The sequence below is a fragment of the Anser cygnoides genome, chromosome 3 (assembly GCF_040182565.1).
Source record: "Anser cygnoides isolate HZ-2024a breed goose chromosome 3, Taihu_goose_T2T_genome, whole genome shotgun sequence".
Lineage (NCBI taxonomy): Eukaryota > Metazoa > Chordata > Aves > Anseriformes > Anatidae > Anser > Anser cygnoides.
The window spans coordinates 101176844-101196322 of NC_089875.1; the positions used below are offsets into that span (position 1 = coordinate 101176844).

The 19479-nt window shown below is 40.6% G+C and overlaps 1 protein-coding gene across 19 annotated transcripts in view; it reads right to left on the reverse strand.

The window, feature by feature from the left end:
* The window catches only part of DLGAP2 (DLG associated protein 2), a 467238-nt gene that overhangs the window by 297526 nt on the left and 150233 nt on the right, over window positions 1–19479 (reverse strand). For 3 of the 19 annotated variants that reach the window (XM_048051726.2, XM_048051725.2, XM_048051724.2), the window contains exon 2: window positions 11258–11429. The exons of 15 other annotated variants lie outside the window; for them this stretch is intronic. In XM_048051726.2, coding sequence (XP_047907683.1) covers window positions 11258–11315 — 58 coding nt within the window. In that variant the 5' untranslated portion in view covers window positions 11316–11429. Of the gene's footprint in view, window positions 1–11257; window positions 11430–19479 lie in introns of those variants that run through there. One more of the 19 variants, XM_066994831.1, reaches the window with a different exon arrangement.

Below are 19479 nucleotides of genomic sequence, written 5' to 3' on the forward strand. Positions count from 1 at the left end.
CAGCTGGCTTAGCATTTTTAATATATATTGAAAACAATTTTGTTGCAACTGGCAAGGGAGTACTAAGGAAAGCTTAATTCCATTAGAGTCAGCCAATATGAATGTATAATAGGAATGTCTTGCATAACTAAGCTGATAGAACTCTTTGAAGATAATGCTGCTGCTATAGATAAGAGAGTGACGTGGACAGTAGGCATTTTTCAAGAAGAATTTGATAAGGATACACGTCAAAGATAATTGGTTATCATAAGGAAACCTGACACAGAGTATAACAAATTTTAGAGAACTGGAAAGTGTGTATTATCCTAAATTTACCAAAATATTCCTCTTGGCAGCCATAAACTATAAGACAAACTTAAAACACACAAACTTAAGATGCTTAAGTAGCACAGACAACACTGGACACATGAGAACACAGAAATACAAACATGTGGAAGCGAGTACAGTCACATTCTGCTACACTGAAAGATACGGGTACGTACTTCCCAGCATTTTAATCCTCATGAAAGGCATCCCTACTCTGGACCATTGACATGAATAGAAATAAATCAATTATTTTATGTCAGTGCTTCTAATAAATATAATATATGTGGAGGTCTAACACTGAAGTTGGTCTCCATTTTTTTAATTGAAGGCAAGAGGTCACTTGTCTACTGATATTTTTACTTGTGTCCTCTTCCTCTTTTTTCTTTGCCCCCTTTTCAAGAAGCTGCACTGACATTATTTTAGCCACTTAGCAGTGGAATTCATTGAGCTATAAAACAACCTCTAAATAAAAGTACAGAAATCTTTAGATGCCTATGTATAAACTGTATAAAGTATTAAAAAAACATGCTAGGCTGACAGTTCTGGTACTGCAGTGTAAGAGATTAGATGGTTTAAGTGCTCTCTGAACTGTGAATTACCAGATTCACAGTCTACCTCCTTTGAACTTAAGTCCCCAAAATCTTTGAAGCTCCACCACCGGTCAGCTCATACCTTCATGTTCTCAGCACACACATTCCTTTGAGATTCGTGAATCTATCATTGCTCCAGAGCAAATATGTGTATGTAAACCTGCAGGGCCAGTACAGTATTCAGGAAGTGTCATCAACAAATTGTAATTATGGCTTGAATTGTTACATTGCTGTTTATGCCTGACAACTACTAAAAATGCCATTTATTCATAAACATTAGAAAACTAAATATAGTCTTTGTGCTTTTGATGAATATTGAAAAGTTAATAGTTACTGCTCGCTTAAACTCATATGACAAATTTTTACATCTAACCTCTGAAACTGTTTCATAATGAGCTCTCAATAATGACAGACTCCACTGAATTACTGTCTAGAATATCCATTGACTGACTGAACCCATGATGCTGAAGCAATTGTTTTCCCAGGAGCATCTGTGCTTATACAGCATATGCAGTAATACATCTTTGCTTTGATTTTATTTTAAACCTTATTGTGAATTCTTTTGCCTACTTTCCATATGTCCGTATTCTTATAAGAAATATGGAAGCATTGAACCTAAGTGCTTATTTTATCTACTGCTCCCATTAATCAGCCCTCTAGTACCTGCTTGCAATCTATCTTGTGTACACTTGTTTTACTTTTACCATAAACATCTTTCTTTATTTGGAGTTGTTTAAAAAATATTTTATAGCATCGCTATTTTAAAGCTATATTCTGGTTATGCCAATCGTTCTAGTCAAATGCTGATAAGATTGGAAGGAAAGATGATGAACATCAGGATTAAAGGTTGTTTACTCTCCATTATTCCCCAGTGGTCTTTTGTTGCCATTTTTGCATGAATAGAGACTCAAAAATGATAAAGGGTAGACCAGTAGGGACATGTCTAAACTGTTGAGAGAGCATGAAAAGCATGAATTCATCTTATGCTTAGAAGTATACTTCATATAGTTTTGCTGGCTTTGACAGCTTTTAACGTTCTTTCAAGTTTCTGTCACATGACAGTGTGGTTTTGGGCTCACACATTTGAAGCATCTGCTTTTTAGCAAAATATGCTAAGAAGTACTGGATAAAAAAACATGTTCAAGCTTCCCACTCTCACAGATAATTCCTTTCTTTTACAGCTAGAATGAGCACTGCTTTTGTTTTCACCGACATTTTTAATCTAGCAAAAGTCCACCTATAAAGGAACTAGTGGAAGCTATTCACCCGAGAGAAAATTAGCTTCGCAGGTTCGAGAAAAAATAAGAAAGGTATTAATGTAAAAAAAAGCAAAATGTCGATTACTATTACAGTCTTAAAACATACTGTATGACAAATTAAAAAGACCTGTCTTATTGTGACAGTTAAAACTAAAAAGAATCACGTAAAGATATTTCTCATAAAATCAGGAAATTATTTTGGTCTTATTTTTCATTTTATCTTTCTGATTCACCTTATTTAACCAAAGTTAAAATGTTTCAGTTAGATGAAACTTACCCCAGAATGAATAAGATGAATTATAGTGTACAGGAAGGAGCCTTAGTATGATATGTCAGTACATCACACCTTTGGGCCTTCAGAATAGAGTTTAGCATTTATTTTGACATGAGAACATTTAACTTCCAGGCCTTTAGTATTTCTTTGCATTCAGAGATGGAATCAATGTTTCCATATGAGTATGCAACAGCTCATAGGATGTAGCCACCATAATCTCACTGCTCAGCGATTTCATACAACAGACAGACTCACAGAAATATGTTCCCATGCAAAGGCATGCAATTAGAATTTATATTTTTGTAGATATATTCACAGAATTCATTTCTGATAATTTGATCTAATTCAATCTTTTTAGACATTTGGCTTCATAAAACAGATGTAAATACATTTGGATGTCATTTTGCAGCACTGATATCAAGATAGATCTGAATCAGGAAGAAAGCCGTTCTGGATGGATGTGAATGAGCCAGAATAAATCTGACATTAATACATGTACAGCTGCACAGTTAAGTACAAAAAGGTATCAAAAATGTATATTTTGCCATTAAATTTTCAGTCAAATAAAGACATACATGAAGAGGACTTACACTCACTGCAGTATCACTGTGACAGAAAAATTATGTTCAGGAAAACAGGATGAACACAATTGTGAACCATAACTTGTGAAGTGCAGTGAAAGAGATAAATTCAATATTAAAGTAGACTCATATCCCCCCAAATCAAAACAAAACAATACTTCTAATGGAAGAGAGTGCCCCGGCTTCCCTCACTTATTTTAGAAAGTATTAATAGCTTTTAGAAAAAAAAAAAAAAGCCTTACTGTTGCTATCGCTGTTGCAACAGAAATCATAAAACCTTAGGCCATTTTTTGTTTCCAGAGATTTCTGCCTGATAGTAGCCCCATCTTTGCTACTCGACATTGCTGTCAGAGCTGAACACTACCTTTCCTTACACCTGAGTTCAGGATGGGGTTAACATTCAGTGGAACTGCAAACACATGAACAGATTTTTTGTAGTTAAAATTGCACAGCGCAACCTCACCTTTCCATTCAGAAAGTTTCACAGAGTGACGTGAGTATTTTGATTGTATCAGTTACCAAGATTATCGGTCTGTTATACAGGTTCAGTTCTTTCCACATAACCTTGAGCATTTCAGTAAAATGGAAGCTGGAGACATTCCATGCCTCTACCACCACTAGGGAGAGACAGAGGTAAACATAAACTAGCTATTACCTCTGTCATCTTAAGCAAAGCATTGAAATTTACCTGGAATAAATATTGACTGTTCTCTATCTTCACCCTATTGTGTGAGCATAGGATAATCTTAAATTCTTCTTAAAAGAATAAGGAATTATTAATCTGTTACAAAAAGAAAAAAAAAAAAAGAGTTTCTTATAGGCAGCAATCAAACCCACTGACATATACACTTTCATAATCACACATCCCAGGATTATGATATAATGGCTTCAAGCCATCCACATATGTGAAGCATTATTCAGCACTACTCCGATGAAAATGCTGACAGCTGTTAAAATGCTCACAGAAACCATGCTGGATATTCATCTTTTGCACTATGTATGCCTTGTAGAATGACTTGAACTTGTAAATTACAGTATCAAAAACTGCTGGCTGATTTTCATAATAGAAAGTGGAGAAAGAGGTTATTGTGGAGAAGAAGAAATGTGATTCTAAATAATCTCCCTAGTAAAACATTCATTATAAATAGGTACCAGAGGACAGCCAAAAATCTTCATTCATTTATAGGTATTAATATTCTGTAAATAATGCACTGTAGTTGTCTTCATGCTTTCCTCTACGTATCAGCCTGGATCATGCTAGCGACGAACTCCTGGGTCACAAAGCACAGCTGAAGGCTTTTGTCCTAGATCTTCAACTTCCAATGCTTACTTGCAAGAGAAAATTGCCACTTAACCCTCTTGCATCAAGACATATTTGTGACTGAAGCACAATGATATAGGCAACTGCTACTACTACTCTAACAAAGCTACCAGGACAATCCAGGTCTTAAATTATTCTGAAATAAAGGAAAAATACTGCAGCAGTCCAAAATTACACAGTATCTGATTTTCAGTCTTTCAAGTCATTTGGTTTAGAACAGCACTGAATTCAATTGAGGGACAGGGATCCATTGAACTTGTTTAGAGAGCACGTTGAAAGTGAAGGATTGATTTGACCTCTCTTTGCAAAGGCATAAAGAAGTATGCAAAGCATCAAGTTCTGATTTTTCCTCACATCTCTTTTCTATCTACTCCAGTTTTCTTTTTCTTTTTTTTTTTTTTGAAATGAGATTATTGTTCCAGATTTAAACTAATGAATAGCGTGAAGGCAATAATGATAATTTTATTTCTTATATATTCCTGTGTATACATATTGGGTTTACTTGGGAAGGGTTTGGTAGCAGGGGGCTGCAGGGGTTGCTTCTGAGCAGAGCCCAGCAGCTGCCCCAGGTCAGATCAGAGCCAGCTCCAGCCGGCTCCAAAAGGGACCCGCTGCTGGCCAGAGCCAAGCCAGGGAGCGACGCTGGGTGGGCCTCTGGGAGAGCAGATTGAAGAAAAGGGGGAAAAAAATCTGCTGCACCCCAGCTGCTGGGAGAGAGAAGAGAGAAATGTGAGAGAAGCAGCCCTGCAACCCCCAAGGTCAGTGCAGCAGGAGGGCAGGAGGTGCTCCAGGCACGCAGCAGAAGTTCCCCTGCAGCCTGTGGAGAGGCCCCTGGTGGAGCAGGCTGTCCCCCTGCAGCCCACGGGTCCCACACGGAGCAGATCTCCACGCTGCAGCCCGTGGAGGAGCCCCCGGTGGAGCAGGTGGATGTGGCCTGGAGGAGGCTGCGGCCCATGGAGAGCCCCCGCAGGAGCAGGCCCCGGGCCGGAGCTGCAGCCCGTGGAGAGGAGCCCACGCAGGAGCAGGGGGTCTGGGGGGAGCTGCCGCCCGTGGGGGACCCGTGCTGGAGCAGTTTGCTCCTGGGGGATGGACCCCGTGGTACGGAGCCGTGTGGGAGCAGTTCTTGAAGAGCTGCTGCCTGTGGGCAGCCCCTGCAGGCTCAGTTCGGGAAGGACGGCATCCCGTGGGAGGGACCCCACGTGGAGCAGGGGCAGAGAGTGACCGTGAAGGAGCAGTGAAGGAGTGGTAGAGACGAAGCGTCAGGGACTGACCACAGCCCCCATTGCCAATTCCCCTGTGCTGCTCGGGGGGAGGAGGTAGAAGAGGGTGGATGAGGGGAAGATGGTTTTAGTTTGCTTTTAGTGCTCATTGCTCAAGTTTGTTATCAATAGACAATAAATTACACTAATCTGCCTGTGCTGAGTCTATTTTGCTTGTGATGGTAATTGGTGAGCAATCTCCCTGTCCTTATCTCAACCCATGAGCTTCTTTTTTTTCATCATATTTTCTCCCTTTGCCCTTCTGAGGAGGGGGAGTGAGAAAGCAGCATGTTACTGCTTGGCCGCTCATCAGTTTCAAACCACCATGGTTTCCTAAGTAATGGAATTTTCTACAGTTTACGAATGAGTAACTCTGTCCCTCTGTTATACTCCTCTCATTACTATCTGGTAGCAGGACAAGAAGCAATGGGCAGAAATTGAAATACAGGAAATTCCACTTAAGAAAAAACAAACTACTGTGAGGGTGGCCAAACACCAGCACAAGTTGCCCAGAGAGGTTGTGGAGTCTCTGTCCTTGGAGAGATGCAAAACCTGACTGACAAGGGCAGTGCTGTGGTCAACCCAGTCAGGACCCTGCTTAGAGCAGGTGGGGTTTGACTGGACGGTTTCCAGGGATGCCTTCCCACCTCAAAGATTTCTGTGATTCTATGAAATAATTCCACTGTAAACCACCTGCTGAAAATGCACTACCAGCATAAAAACTGAGATCACAACTATGTTCCTGTAAGAGAATTGAACATCTACGAGCTCAAAGACAGCTTTGACACTGGAGGTTATTACAGCATTTCTAGCCTGATAATCTGAGGCTTTACCCTACACCGAAGTTGTTGGTTTTGTTGCGTTCAGAAGGGAGCTTTGTGAAGAAAATGTTGCAATGAAACAAAACTTTGCCAGTCTAGGCAATTTCTTTAAATAAAGGTGGTAATAATACAGTAAGTTTATATTCACTATTTTAAAGATCGTTCTTAACTGATGACTCAGTCTACTTCTTTCCCTGGCTAATCCTTCTCTTACTGAATGCCACACTGGAGTGAGATAATTGGCCAGTGTTTGAAATAACCCAGTTTTGCACATATGATTTAGAGGTCACTGAATGGTCAGAAAGATATTTCAGAACTGCTTTATTATTCCATTTGTGGAAGCATGAAATAATAGTGCATAACCTGTTTTTCCATCAAAATATTTTCCTCCTGCTTCACTACACAGGCTACCTTCGCAGAAGCGGTCTGCCATTTCTTAAGGTCTACCCGTAGGAAGTATGATTAGCCACAATGCAGAGGATAGAAACCATTCCAACACTTAGTTCTGTCTTTATTCTGGGGGACCAGTACCGCTTCACCACTTCAAAGCAAGAGCAGATTCCTTCTTTTATCTATATCTGGGCACAGATGTCCAGGCAATCAAGATGCAGAACTTCTTTCAGATCCATCTCTTCCTTGTCCTTTGGTTTAACTTACAGTGCCAGTCATTCTCCTGTTCACGTACAGCTCACAACAGCTCACAAGAGTGCTGTGTGTGAGGAAGATTCCCTTTCCTTACTTCTTAAATAGCCATAAAAGTCAGAAAAGATGTTTGACATTAATCTTTTAAAATTGATAGGTAAGTTCCAGCATCTGAAACACGTAAAATAATAGTATGTTCCCCCAAAATCTGGAAGTCAGTTTAAATCTAAACATTTAACCCCTCTTGCATAAATGAAAGCTATTAATTAAAACACCTGTTACTTGCCAGCACGGCTTCACCAAGGGCAAATCGTGCCTGACCAATCTGGTGGCCTTCTATGATGGAGTGACTGCATCGGTCAACAAGGGATGAGCAACCAATGTCATATACCTGGACTTCTTAAGGCCTTTGACCTGGTCCCACACTGATCTCTAAATTGGTGAGATCTGGATTTCAAGGGTGAACTATTTGGTGGATAAAGAATTGGCTGGATGGCTGCAGCCAGAGAGTTGCAATAAACAGTTCTATGTCCAGGTGGAGGCCGGTGATGAGTGGTGTCCCTCAGGGGTCTGTCCTGGGACCAGTGGGTCCATTTATAATCCAGAGGGGATATAAGTGAGGATATATGGAGGATAGAGGATCTTTCTTGTTTTTTGGCTGGAGCACCTCAGAAGGAAGAAGATGATGCTTTGTTAACTCCAGTCTACTCAGCATTTAAATCTTTCTGTCGTGGGTGAAATTTTATCTGCTATGCCTTCTGCCTGGCAAGGGGAGGGACACAAATAATGGAACCAGTCTGCCAGCTTGGATGACTTTCTAAAAAGAAAAGGATTTGCCCTCAGTCCTTTTCTCTACCATCACGCATGTTTATCTATTATCTAACCCTAGTGATCTTGCTGAAACAGAGACAAACAGGCATCTGTGAATGCTTAATGCAAGAGATGGGACACATGGCGCAAGAGGAGAAGGTGCACTGTTGGCACAACCTGGGAGGGGGGAAAGGGACAGAATTTGGCAGAGAGAGATATTGTGCAGCAAGAAAGCCTCCAGTGTTTCCAGCTACCAGCAGAACTGTTGGCAAAACTCGTGTCAAAGAGTCCTTAAATTACTATCTACATTTCGTTTCCATTCAATCTGATCCAGCCGCAGCTGGGTGAGCCCTGCAGTGTACAAAGGGCTGAAACATTACTAAAACTTGCCCTGTGTAAGTCAGAGAGGTACTACCTGTTTAAAGAGGGCAGTCAGAGGATAAAGTAAGGCTCACATTGACACCTGATAGAAGAAAGAAAGCATTTGTTGTTTGTTACTCCAGTTTGCTATTAGTTGGCTAGATTCACTCTGTTTGCACGTTTGGATAAATTCTCAAATAAGCTGCTTTTCTTCCTTAAGTGCTGCCATGCATAGCTTTATTAATTCCAGCGTGGATTTCTTCATAGCACTCTACATCCTACATCCATTGTGAAGTGAAGCTGATGCAATGCAACTGGTAAATAATATATTAATACCAACACATTGACTTGTAAGGGCTGCTGCTAGATTGAACTGAAAGGGTTCGTTTTTATATAGGGAGTTTTTAGCAACCTCAGCTCTCTTTGAGACTATCTTTCAGCTACTTCTATTCTGTTCTATTAGCAATCAAAGGTATCTGACTTTAATAAAAATCTCAAAATAGGGAATTTTCCACGCAGAATCTCTTTTAAACATTTTTTGTTTTCTTCTGTTCCTCTCTGAAACTGTATCAACTTGAAAGGGACCCTTTAGTCTTCAAAACCTCCACAGGAGGGGGAGAACAAGAACACACACCAGGTATGGGGAAGAACGTCATTATGATTCATTCCTTGGTTGGATAATTCTGTGTAATGATGGAGTTGTGATGAAATTTACATATTAATTATTTAAGATTGTTTAAAATATAGGTCATGACTTCTAAATGTTGGAGGAAAATACTCTTCATTAATCTATGCGGAACAAAATAAAGTCCGCTAGAGCCATCAGCTGTGCAGTCCGTCCTCAAGCCTAATTTCCACCTCGCCTCTGACTTCCGCTGAGTCACCTCAGGGCTGAAAACTACAGAGCTGCCTTCGGATGCCACATTCCCATTCACCTTGATAAGACTTGGGTGTCCAAGGCCTTTGGGATGCCTGAGGAAATTCTGACATCAGTCTGTGACTCACGTCATGGCACCCGGCCACCCTCCGGGGTCCGCAGCTGCCTCTGCTGCCTGCCTCACACGCAGCTCCTGTTGCTCATCCACCGCCATCTCCTAGCTCTCCTCAATCCTACAATCACATCTGCTCCACAACTGCGGTTACCTCTCTCCCAGGTCTCCTTTTCTGCACTTCTTAACACCCAGATTCAGGCACAATTCAGAGCAGCTCTAAAAGCGGTGTCAAGCTCTGTTCTCCAGCAGACAGGACAAGCCCTGATTCTACTGAATCGTGTAGGAGTTTCTGGTTTAATTCACTGGCTTTAGTGTCAGCTAGAGCAGAATTAGGCCATTTGATACTAAATTCTTAGGATGTGCCTGAATAAAAATAGTACAAATGCTGTGGAATTCAAGCTCTTCATCCATAATATATTCATCTTGAAGTGCACAGCTGCCATGCATATATTTATGTAACTGCTATCCGTAGAAATATTTAAGCATTCAGTTCAACTCCGAAAAAAAATATTTAGAAAAGTTAAGGATGGCTAAATGGTGAGAGCAAGGAAGGGGAGATAGCCGTTAGATAGGTGTGGCTTCAGAAGGCAGGAAACCTTTTCATCTGAATCACTGAAGAAATGTACAGAGAGGGACAAGCATGATCAGAGATATGGAACAGGGGGAAAAAAATAAGGAGACCACATCTTTTCAGCCTACAATTAGACAGCTTAAAGTGGCAGTGATAAGCATCTCTGTGAGAAATATTATCCACTTTTCACAGTAAATATACTTGAGGCAATCAATAAGACCCTCAAACAGCAGGCTTAAACCAAATGTGATTAATTTAGAGACCCCATTTCCAGAACATGTTTCTGAGACCAATAAAGTAAACAGGTTAAAAAAAAAAAAAAAAGTTGGATAAATTTATGGACAATTGATACACCAGAAGCTTTGAAACATGGTATGATCCACAGCCCAAGAAGATCTGACCCAGCAGAAGCCAGACGAGGGCCAGAGAGGAAGGCAGCAGCAATCTCTCTGAAATCCCTCTCCTGTGTTCACCTTCACCATCAGCTACCAAGATCTCAGGTCTCTCCCATCACAGCAGTTGTCACACACTTGCTCTACCCAGTTCCCAAGTTCCAAAGATAAAAAATAATGCAAATAACTTGTTCTATACATGCAGTGAGTACCAAAGGCTGCAGGAACATCTGTGCCTCCCCACTCTGCCCAGCTGCCTGACATCGATGAAGAACCTCATTACACCTTCATCCACTTTTTCCAGATTTCTGTTTCCTTCCTCTCTAAACTCATCTGTGACAAAGTCTTTAGTATCACATGGTGTTACAACACAAGCACAGTCGTATTAATCAGCAATATTTTTATTCCGTTGCTTCTCTGGCAGGCTCCTGGCAGTATAGCAACAAACATTCCAGTAATAAATGAGCTTTTAAGTGCACCAGACTTTACTATTCCACTGCTGGCATGTGGTCTCTGATCAAAACTTAACTTATACAACCCCTGTACAGGCAGCAGACCAAGTGGCAATAACACCAACAACACTAATAAACAATATAAGGCATTGATCTGACCTCCGTTTAAGAACACAGGTCAACTCTCTCCCTAACCATACCAAAATCTATTACTTTAGAGCCTCTTTTCCGAAGCTATACCAATACACTGCTGAATTACAGTGCTGTAGGTAACTAGGAGTGTGATGCCCATTAAATCTCCATAAACAATTAACTTTCGCAGCTGAGCTCTACAACAAAACACCCTGCCTGCTGCCGTGGGATGCTGCTTCGCTTCATGTAGGTCATTGGTGAGGTAATAGACAGTTCTAACCAGCAACAGCAAAAATGCAGCAAAATCCCAGCACAACACATCCTGTGATAGGTCTTAATAAAAATATAGATCAAGTTTATAGCACACAAAATGAAAAAAAAGCAATTACCTCACTTTAATGTATTTTAAATGTTTTTAAAGTACAACGAATTTTACTGCTAAAAATACCCCAACAAAACATACATTCAATGTAAAAAAAAATGCCTTAAACTTACCTCTTAGTTTACACTGATTTAATATATTTTTTCTTCTACTTTTCAACTTTCCTTGCATCTTGGGAATATAGTGGTTTTCTCCACCCGCTTCCTTCCTCTCACCTCCTCCCCCTCCAATCTGGCCTCCTTTCCTTCCTTGGAGGTTTTTAAGCTTTAATTTGAGAGTGTAAAGCTGAAAAATATTTGATACAATTTTTTTTTTTAATTAGAGAATTGAGCTCCTCACCATGGTTGAAGCATTTCTGGGAACAGCACCAAAAAGCTTGCAGCTACTGCACTGAGTAGCCACAGCATCTCTTAAAATCATCACTCATTTATTTTTCCCAGACAACTAATGTTTCAGCATTTTACTTACAGACATGACTGCAGTTTAGGAGACTGAGGCTAGAAATGAGTCTCTTTGTTCAGTTTTGGAACATGAAAACCAGATTCCCAAATTCCAGCGTGGGCCCATCTCCAGCTGGAACGGGAGCAAGACTCACCAAGTGGGATTTGACAATGTATGAGCTGAGACTTTGAGTTAGTCACATTTTCAATGAGCTCAAAAGGGTATTTATGATTACATGTTCTAACTGGAGGAGGTGGTTGTCAGTCTGCCTGCAGTGTGCATGTCACCGCAACAGGGAAGGGGAAGTATTTTAGAGCTTGTGTGGGATTGGGCTTGCTGAATGGAGCACTTGGAAAGTCTCCTGTAATTTGGATATTGTTGGGGGAAAAAAAAAAAAAAAGGTTAGATATAACGAGCTAGGGCCTCTGCAATGCACATTCACACCGAGGGGTGCTGAAGACACTCTGCATTTCCAGGAGCTAGTGAGCAGCAGCCTACAGCCTATTTTAGGCTTACACTTACTGACGCTAGGTTGTGCTTTACAGCCTCAATGTATTCATTTTTTAATTCTTCATTTAACATGGCAAGAGGTTGCTTTTGCCCAGTAATGAACTTTTTCCTGAAATTATATCAAATTCTTGGCAATGCTGAATAAATCATATTTTGCCTAAATGCTGACGGATATTTCAGTGATGCAGATTGTTTTATTCTTCCTCTCCATTCCTTGCTTACTCGAAGACATTTCAGTCTTTCCTCCTAAATCAGTCTCCTAAACCACTGATTTTTATTTGCTGTTGCTTGAACAACAGCAAATTGCTCCTGTTGGTGTCAAATTCAGCAATTACTTGTGTGCTCTTTGACAGTACCTCCACATTCTTCCAAAGACAGTATTGCCCTTTGAGGTATTACACTGATCACAAACTGGTCCTTTGTCAACCAGAAAAAAATGTTTTAGCATATTTTAGTGTGTATATTTCTCTATACTTAATATGTATTAGCCATATAAAATCAGTTCTGAACTCATTTATCCCAGACACATTAGCTTCTCTTCCTTCTCAATCTGAATATGATACACTGATAACCCCTCTCGCTCATGTTTCTAATCTCTAAGTATCTTCTATTTTCTGTTTCCTGCTGTTTACATCATCTGCTGACTTCATTAACATGCTGTTCACTTGCTTTCTTTAATACTATTAATGAATCTGTTAAATAAGGTTGAAACAGAGACCAATTGTGATGGTACTGCATTGGACAATTGGGATGTGTCATCAGCCAGGTTTTCTGCAACAAGGCCTACAGGCCCATTTCTCAAAATCATTCCTTGTAATTGCTTTCAATAAGGTACTGTTTATAGAATTGACTGCTGTTTAATCGTGGCATTACCAAAAAGCTGTTTGGGAAACCTTAGCATGGAAAAGCTGACTGTTTATGTAAGTGCTCTTGGTTAAACCAAGCCTACAGCAAAGTTTGGATTGGGTTAAGAATGGGATTTAAACTGCTGTTTGCTTCAGTTCTCCTTTCTATTTAATCTCTTCACACTCACTGTTTCATTCCATAGTTTACCCTTACAGATTTGAGATATTTCAATTAACTCCATGCAATTGATAAAACAATTTAACTTGCTTAAAAGCTGTACAGAAGGATACATGCTAACAAACAATATTAAATAAAGGTAATGTTATTTTTTCAATAGACACACAGATAGTGTGAATATATATGACTGTACAACACACACAAACATTTCCAAGTACATTTCCAGCGTAACTAAGGGAAGCATGAGAGGTTTCTCTCTGTTAAACACTAAAAACAGATAAACACAGAGAAGGAAAAGACTGATTTTACCTAACAGTCACCGGTGGCCTGCAAACAGACTAACTGGGAATAAATTAGGCTAGAAATGAGAAGGTATATAACAACCATCAGGAACGTGAGGCTCCAGATAAGTCTTCCAATACATGTAGTCAAGGCAACGAAACTAATGTCTTTAATACAAAGCTGGATTGGTTCAGGGAAGGAATTGTCGAGTGGTTGCTCAAAACAGCAGCATTCCCAGCCCCGATCTCACACATGCCTGTCCCTGTCTTCCCATCATCTCCACAAGCACAGCAGTAAATAACAACAAATCTTGAAACCAAACTTGCTCTTTGAAATTACTGATTGTCAGCAAGCACCTTTTCTTCATACTGAAAGCCTGAAATTAATACTGCACATCTTTGATGCACCTAAATTGCCTGCAATCTAAAATAGGACAATAAAATTGTTATTCTTTATACTAGGTGGAAGGTAGCAGCTAAAATTTTAAGTGCCAGAATTCTGGCACCTCAAACGTTAATTATCAGTGACTACACAAAGGGAAAAGCTTCACAAGCAAGGGCACTCCTGAAAACAATGGACCTTTGTATTGGCCAAGGTCTTTGCTGAAAAGCTCAAGTTCTCTCCTCCTGCCTGGTGCAGAGCAGCTGTGTCGGGGTCTGCTGCCTCCCCAGGTGTATCAGCACACACCTGGGAAATAGGAAACCATCCAGGCCACAAGAACACACCCTTGCTGTTTGCTCTCCATTCAGCCCCAGAAAGCATGGAAGTCTCTCATGGGTCAGAAAAGATGGAAAAAATTTGAATCCAGGTCCCTGGATCTATTCTGGATGTGTTGGAGTGTCAGAGCTGATAGCAAAAGGACAACTGGGCATTTTTGTTCTTGAAACATTTTGGGTATATAGGTCATTTCATTCTGAGGTTTTCATTTCAGAAAAAAAAAAAAATCAGCAGATCCCTTTTTATACATTGAGCACTGGTTTCAATTAAAGAGAGTATCAAAAGGTTTGCTCATGGATATGTATGAGATTTCATGGAACGAAGAGTTCTTGGTCCTGCTTGGAGCATTCTCCTCTCAGTTTTTAAATCTTATTGGTGGGAGAGGGACCATCAGTGAAAGGACCTATTTAACCTTTATAGTGTATTATTTACACAGACTACTCAAAGAAAACTAACAGGGCTGTTACTCTAGGTATGATCTCTTTATATGGTTGAATAGTTCTTAGCCTCTTGAAAATACACGATTCATTGTTTTCGATCAGCCTATGATCATAATGATACAAAGAAAAATCACAGTAATTATAGAGCAGTCTTCATAAGAGCTATATTTAATAAGCTATGTTCATCTCTGTTCCAGCTCCACTAGCTTCTGTCAAAAGCAAGGATATATTTAACTGTTATGTGCTAGCTTGCATAGCTACAATAATTATTCTTGAGAAAGCAGTAATGCTCTTTGGTCCATTTAGAGGTTAAACCTTGCTCTCTGTGTATGTTAACAAAAATACTGAATAGTTAAAATGAATCAAGAATGCAATAAATGTTCACAGAGTTCAAATAAACCATTCTTTCTGAAATGTCCTATAAAAAAAAGCTAGATTTTATTTTTCGCTTTTCAGTTTAGCAACAAAAAGGGTAACAAAAGGTAAGTACTTACATATACGTGCATGCATGTACCTATACATGTATCTATGTGTGTATACATTCTAGGCTGCTTGCATCTGCAGCCCAGAAAGCCAACCGTATCCTGGACTGTATCAAAAGCAGTGTGGCCAGCAGGTTGAGGGAGGTGATTCTCCCCCTCTACTCTGCTCTCATGAGACCCCACCCGGAGCGCTGCATTCAGCTCTGGGGCCCCCCGCACAAGGAGGACATGGAAGTATCAGAACAAGTCCAGAGGAGGACCACAAAGATGATCAAGGGGCTGGAGCACCTCTCCTATGAAGAGGGGCTGAGGGAGGTGGGGTTGTTCAGCCTGGAGAAGAGAAGGCTCCTGGGAGACCTTATAGTGGCCTTCCAGTACCTAAAGGGGGCCTACAGGAAAGCTGGGGAGGGACTCTTTGTCGGGGGTTTAGTGATAGGGCAAGGGGTAATGGCTTGGGGGTAGGTTTAGATTAGATGTTAAGAGGAAATCTTTCACTCAGAGGGTGGTGAGGCACTGGCACATGTTGCCCACTGAATCTGTGGATGCCCCATCCCTGGAGGTGTCCAAGGCCAGGCTGGATGGGGCTTGGTCTTGTGGGAGGTGTCCATGCCCATGGCAGACGGGATGGAACCAGGTGATCTTTAAGGTCCCTTCCAACCCAAACCATTCTGCAATTCTATGATTCTATGAAATACACATGTAAACATATTGGCTAGAAATACCAGCCATCAGCATACCATCAAAACTCTTTGTTTTTCATTGGATTACTGATTACTGTAGCATTTAAGAACTACATTCAACATCAGTAGTCCATAAGAAGTTGCAAAAAATGGAAGAAAAAAATACAGTCTTTGTCTAGAGGAGACTACAATCAAAGTATGAGACAGCAGGAGGAGACAGACAGCTGTGTAGCACAAAGAAAAAATGGGAAAAAAAGTTTCTCAGAATACATCACAGCACATGAATACATAAGCTGAGCATTAGACATGTTCTGTTGCCATCATCAGGTAGTTTGTGTAAACATATATCAGTTATGAGGCCCCTGCAAATGCTATTTCGAATTGTTTCTGGAAATTTATTTCAATATAATATGAACCAATAACAAAAACATCATGGTAGCAGCAAAGCCAGGTTCTATTTTACCTGTTGAATTTAACTGGGGGAAAAATTCAGACTACATTGCAGTAAGAAGAGGCTGGTTAGTGACTTCAAAGGGCTCACTAACAGTAACATACATCTTCCAGTCTGGCATCATTTCAGGCTCACTGACTCTTGATAATTAACAATACCATTTACTTCATAATGTATTTTTAATAAGAAACAATGTAATTTATTTTGTGGTGCTTTTTTTTTTTTTCCCTTGTGCTCCTTGCAAACATTGTGTTCTGCCGCACACGTGTTTACCAGCCACTGTCCTGAAGAGAAGCCATGTGCACACCGGGGAGGAAGAACACAGCTTGGAGAATTAAATGTAAAGAATCATCATGCGATAATTCAAAAGTAGGGTTGAGAGGGATATAGGGGGAAAATTCACATAGAAGTTATGAGAGTTCGTTGAGGCTAAACAAAAACTCATGTAATATTTAAGGCCATGTCAGAACTCCACACTCGTTAAAAAGCATGGGGTATCCCAACATCTTCCCATCTAGCCTACTGCATGCAAGATATCCATCTTCCCACCCTGCTACCCAATACAGCTCAGGATTATAGTCTTATTAGCCCCAAAATAACATGTGCTATTCTCTAAGATAAAACTTTGAAAGCATACATTGAGTTTAGAGGCAGGCTCACTCGCAGGCTTCGTATGTTTATGTGCTTGTATTTGTGAGCGTATGAGACAAGAGCACTGAATCTATTGATTAATTTCTAATTAAAAGGGAAGAGAGTGAAGCGTTGGGAAAATTCTGAAGCAACCTTGTATTGTGATATGCAGAAGAATGCAAGCTGCAGTTCATTGGTGTCTCCATAGAAACAAGACATATTGGAGGGTGTAAGACATTGTCAAAGGACTAAAAAAATTCAGCTTCAGCAGAAAACAGAAAAGCACCTAAGGGATTTTTTTTTTTTTAACCGGGAAAACAAAATTAATTATTCATTCCCCATATATGAAGCATCCGTTTTCTTCGATGAGTTACTTAATATACATCAGGATAAACTTATGGACTGGCTAATCCTATGATTTTCTAATCCATAAAATCTGTAGCAAATGCATGGTTACACTTCTAAGTATAACACCAAAAAGGAATATAAGTAGGCTCTCAATGAATAATTGAAAGCTGTATTCAGTGTGCTGTTAATTCTTGGTACCATTTTCACACTTGCCTTAGACACATTGCTATGCATTGCTCTGAATACCGGCCCATCTGCAGGACCCTGTCGTGGTCTCTGCAAAAAGTGTCCCCAGGAAGATGAAAGGCAGTGGGGAGAGGTTGCTTCAGTATGATGCTAAGCTCCAGACCTACTCAGCATTCCTCCTACTTCCAGGCTCGCAGCATGCAGCTGCAGTGACTATTTTTAAGATATCCAAACCCTCCCCCCCCCCCCCCCGGATGGGTTAAAAAAGGCTCATCTCCTTATGCCAGACCTGAAGCTATGGTTTTTCATATGTGACCAAGAGACCCGAGCCAGCTGGTAGCTTCACAAGCCGGGTTGCTTTTCCCTGATTTTCTGCCCAGGCCTGGCTGCGGCAGCCTCCGGAACAGTCTGCCAGCTGAACCGGCCTCACCACCCTTGGCCTCCTCTCCTAAAGATGTTTCTCACCCATGGAGCCGGAGACAACTCTACCTCCGTTACTGCTGAAACTGAAACACCAGGGAAATCAGCTAGCAGTTACCCATCAGGTCGCCCCTGCTCCATTTTCACAGAGGAGCGGGAAGGCTGTCAGGCTGCCTCCATCGCCCTGGGCCACAGCTGAAGTATCTTCACTCCACTCGTGCTGCATAACCCAACTGAACTGAACAACAGCCATTAACTTTTGACTGGAGGTCATGGTAAGTTTAGGAGCCTTGCTGAGGGCTGCATTAAGAGAGGGCATGTCAGACACCAAAAGAGAAAAGGTCCTCCTGAATAATCAGGCCTTGTCCTGGTGGTATTGCGTGCCACCATGCCACGGCGATGTCCAACCCTCCCACGACAACTAGCTGCTTCAAGGGAGCTTAGGCACAAAGACGAGGATTAAGGAACTGGATGAAACGCATGAGATTTCCCATCTGCAAATGAGAATTAAGGGTTCCAAAAAGATGTATCAGTCAGTGGAAAGGAAAAAAGAAGGTTTAAGCTGAAAAGAGTTATTTGGGGGGTACTTTGGTGTGCATGTCACATAGCCAAGTTCTGTACACAGCACCCGTGTTAGCAGAGATATTCAAAGGACAAAGTGGAGACTATTATACGTCTTTTTTATCGTTTCTGGCTTTCATCACAAATATCCAGGCAGTAGAGCTCTGTCACAGGATGCAGAATGATTCTCTAGCCCTCTACAAACTTGCAGCAGGATGCAGTCAAGAACAGACACATGCCTGTAATTAATAAAACATGGCATATTCCACTCAGTTCAAAGCACAAAAATGGGAGTACGAGTGACTGTGGCTCAGGTGTGTCCAGCTGTGCTTTTCAACATTTGTGAAAAGTCAAAAATCCTTGCTATTATATGACAGAGAAGCGTGAAGGGAAAGACACTCACTTACGCTACCAGAATATGTGCATGTTCTCCAATCCATGCACTAGAGCTGAAAGCACTTTACTTGCTTACAATCACTTGTCTTTCACAGACAGGATCACAAGCACGTTGCTGCCTGCATAGGGTCATTTTCCAGCTAAATATCCCTGAAAAAGTGAAAATTGATAGGTACACATGCAAAAGGAAAGTATTTTAAAAGACCTGGAAGATTACGAGAAATAGTTAACGTCACCTATATTTTCTAAGGAGGATAAAAAATACAAATTACTGGGATTTATTTCTACTCTTATAAGGACCAATAAAAAGGCCTTGCCAGTGTTTTTTGGGGCTTCTTATAATCACTGATCGCCACTATATCACCCTATGCCTTTGCTTGTATGTGCCGTTCTTCCCCAAATAATCTGTCTTACTGATGTCAGGGCCATTTCTTATGCAAGTAAAATTTACAGAAGGAATAAAAGATATCACCAAAACCATGTTGTTTCAAAGGACTCAGTGCTAGGCTGCACATTTAAGGAATCTCTTAAACTCTTTTTTTTTTCTTTTTTTTTTTTTTTTTTTTCGTATAAAGAAACAGGCAAAAGAGCTGTGTGATCTCTAATATTCTAGCTTTACATCCTTCACAGTGGTCACAGCTTTATCCTTCCGTCTTACTCTTAGGCACTGATGTAAAATGAGGAAAGGATATACTAGTATGAAGTTTCTTTTCTATTTCTTGTACCTCCTACCCATTTTCCAAACAGGTCAATTAAAAAGGGAAATGA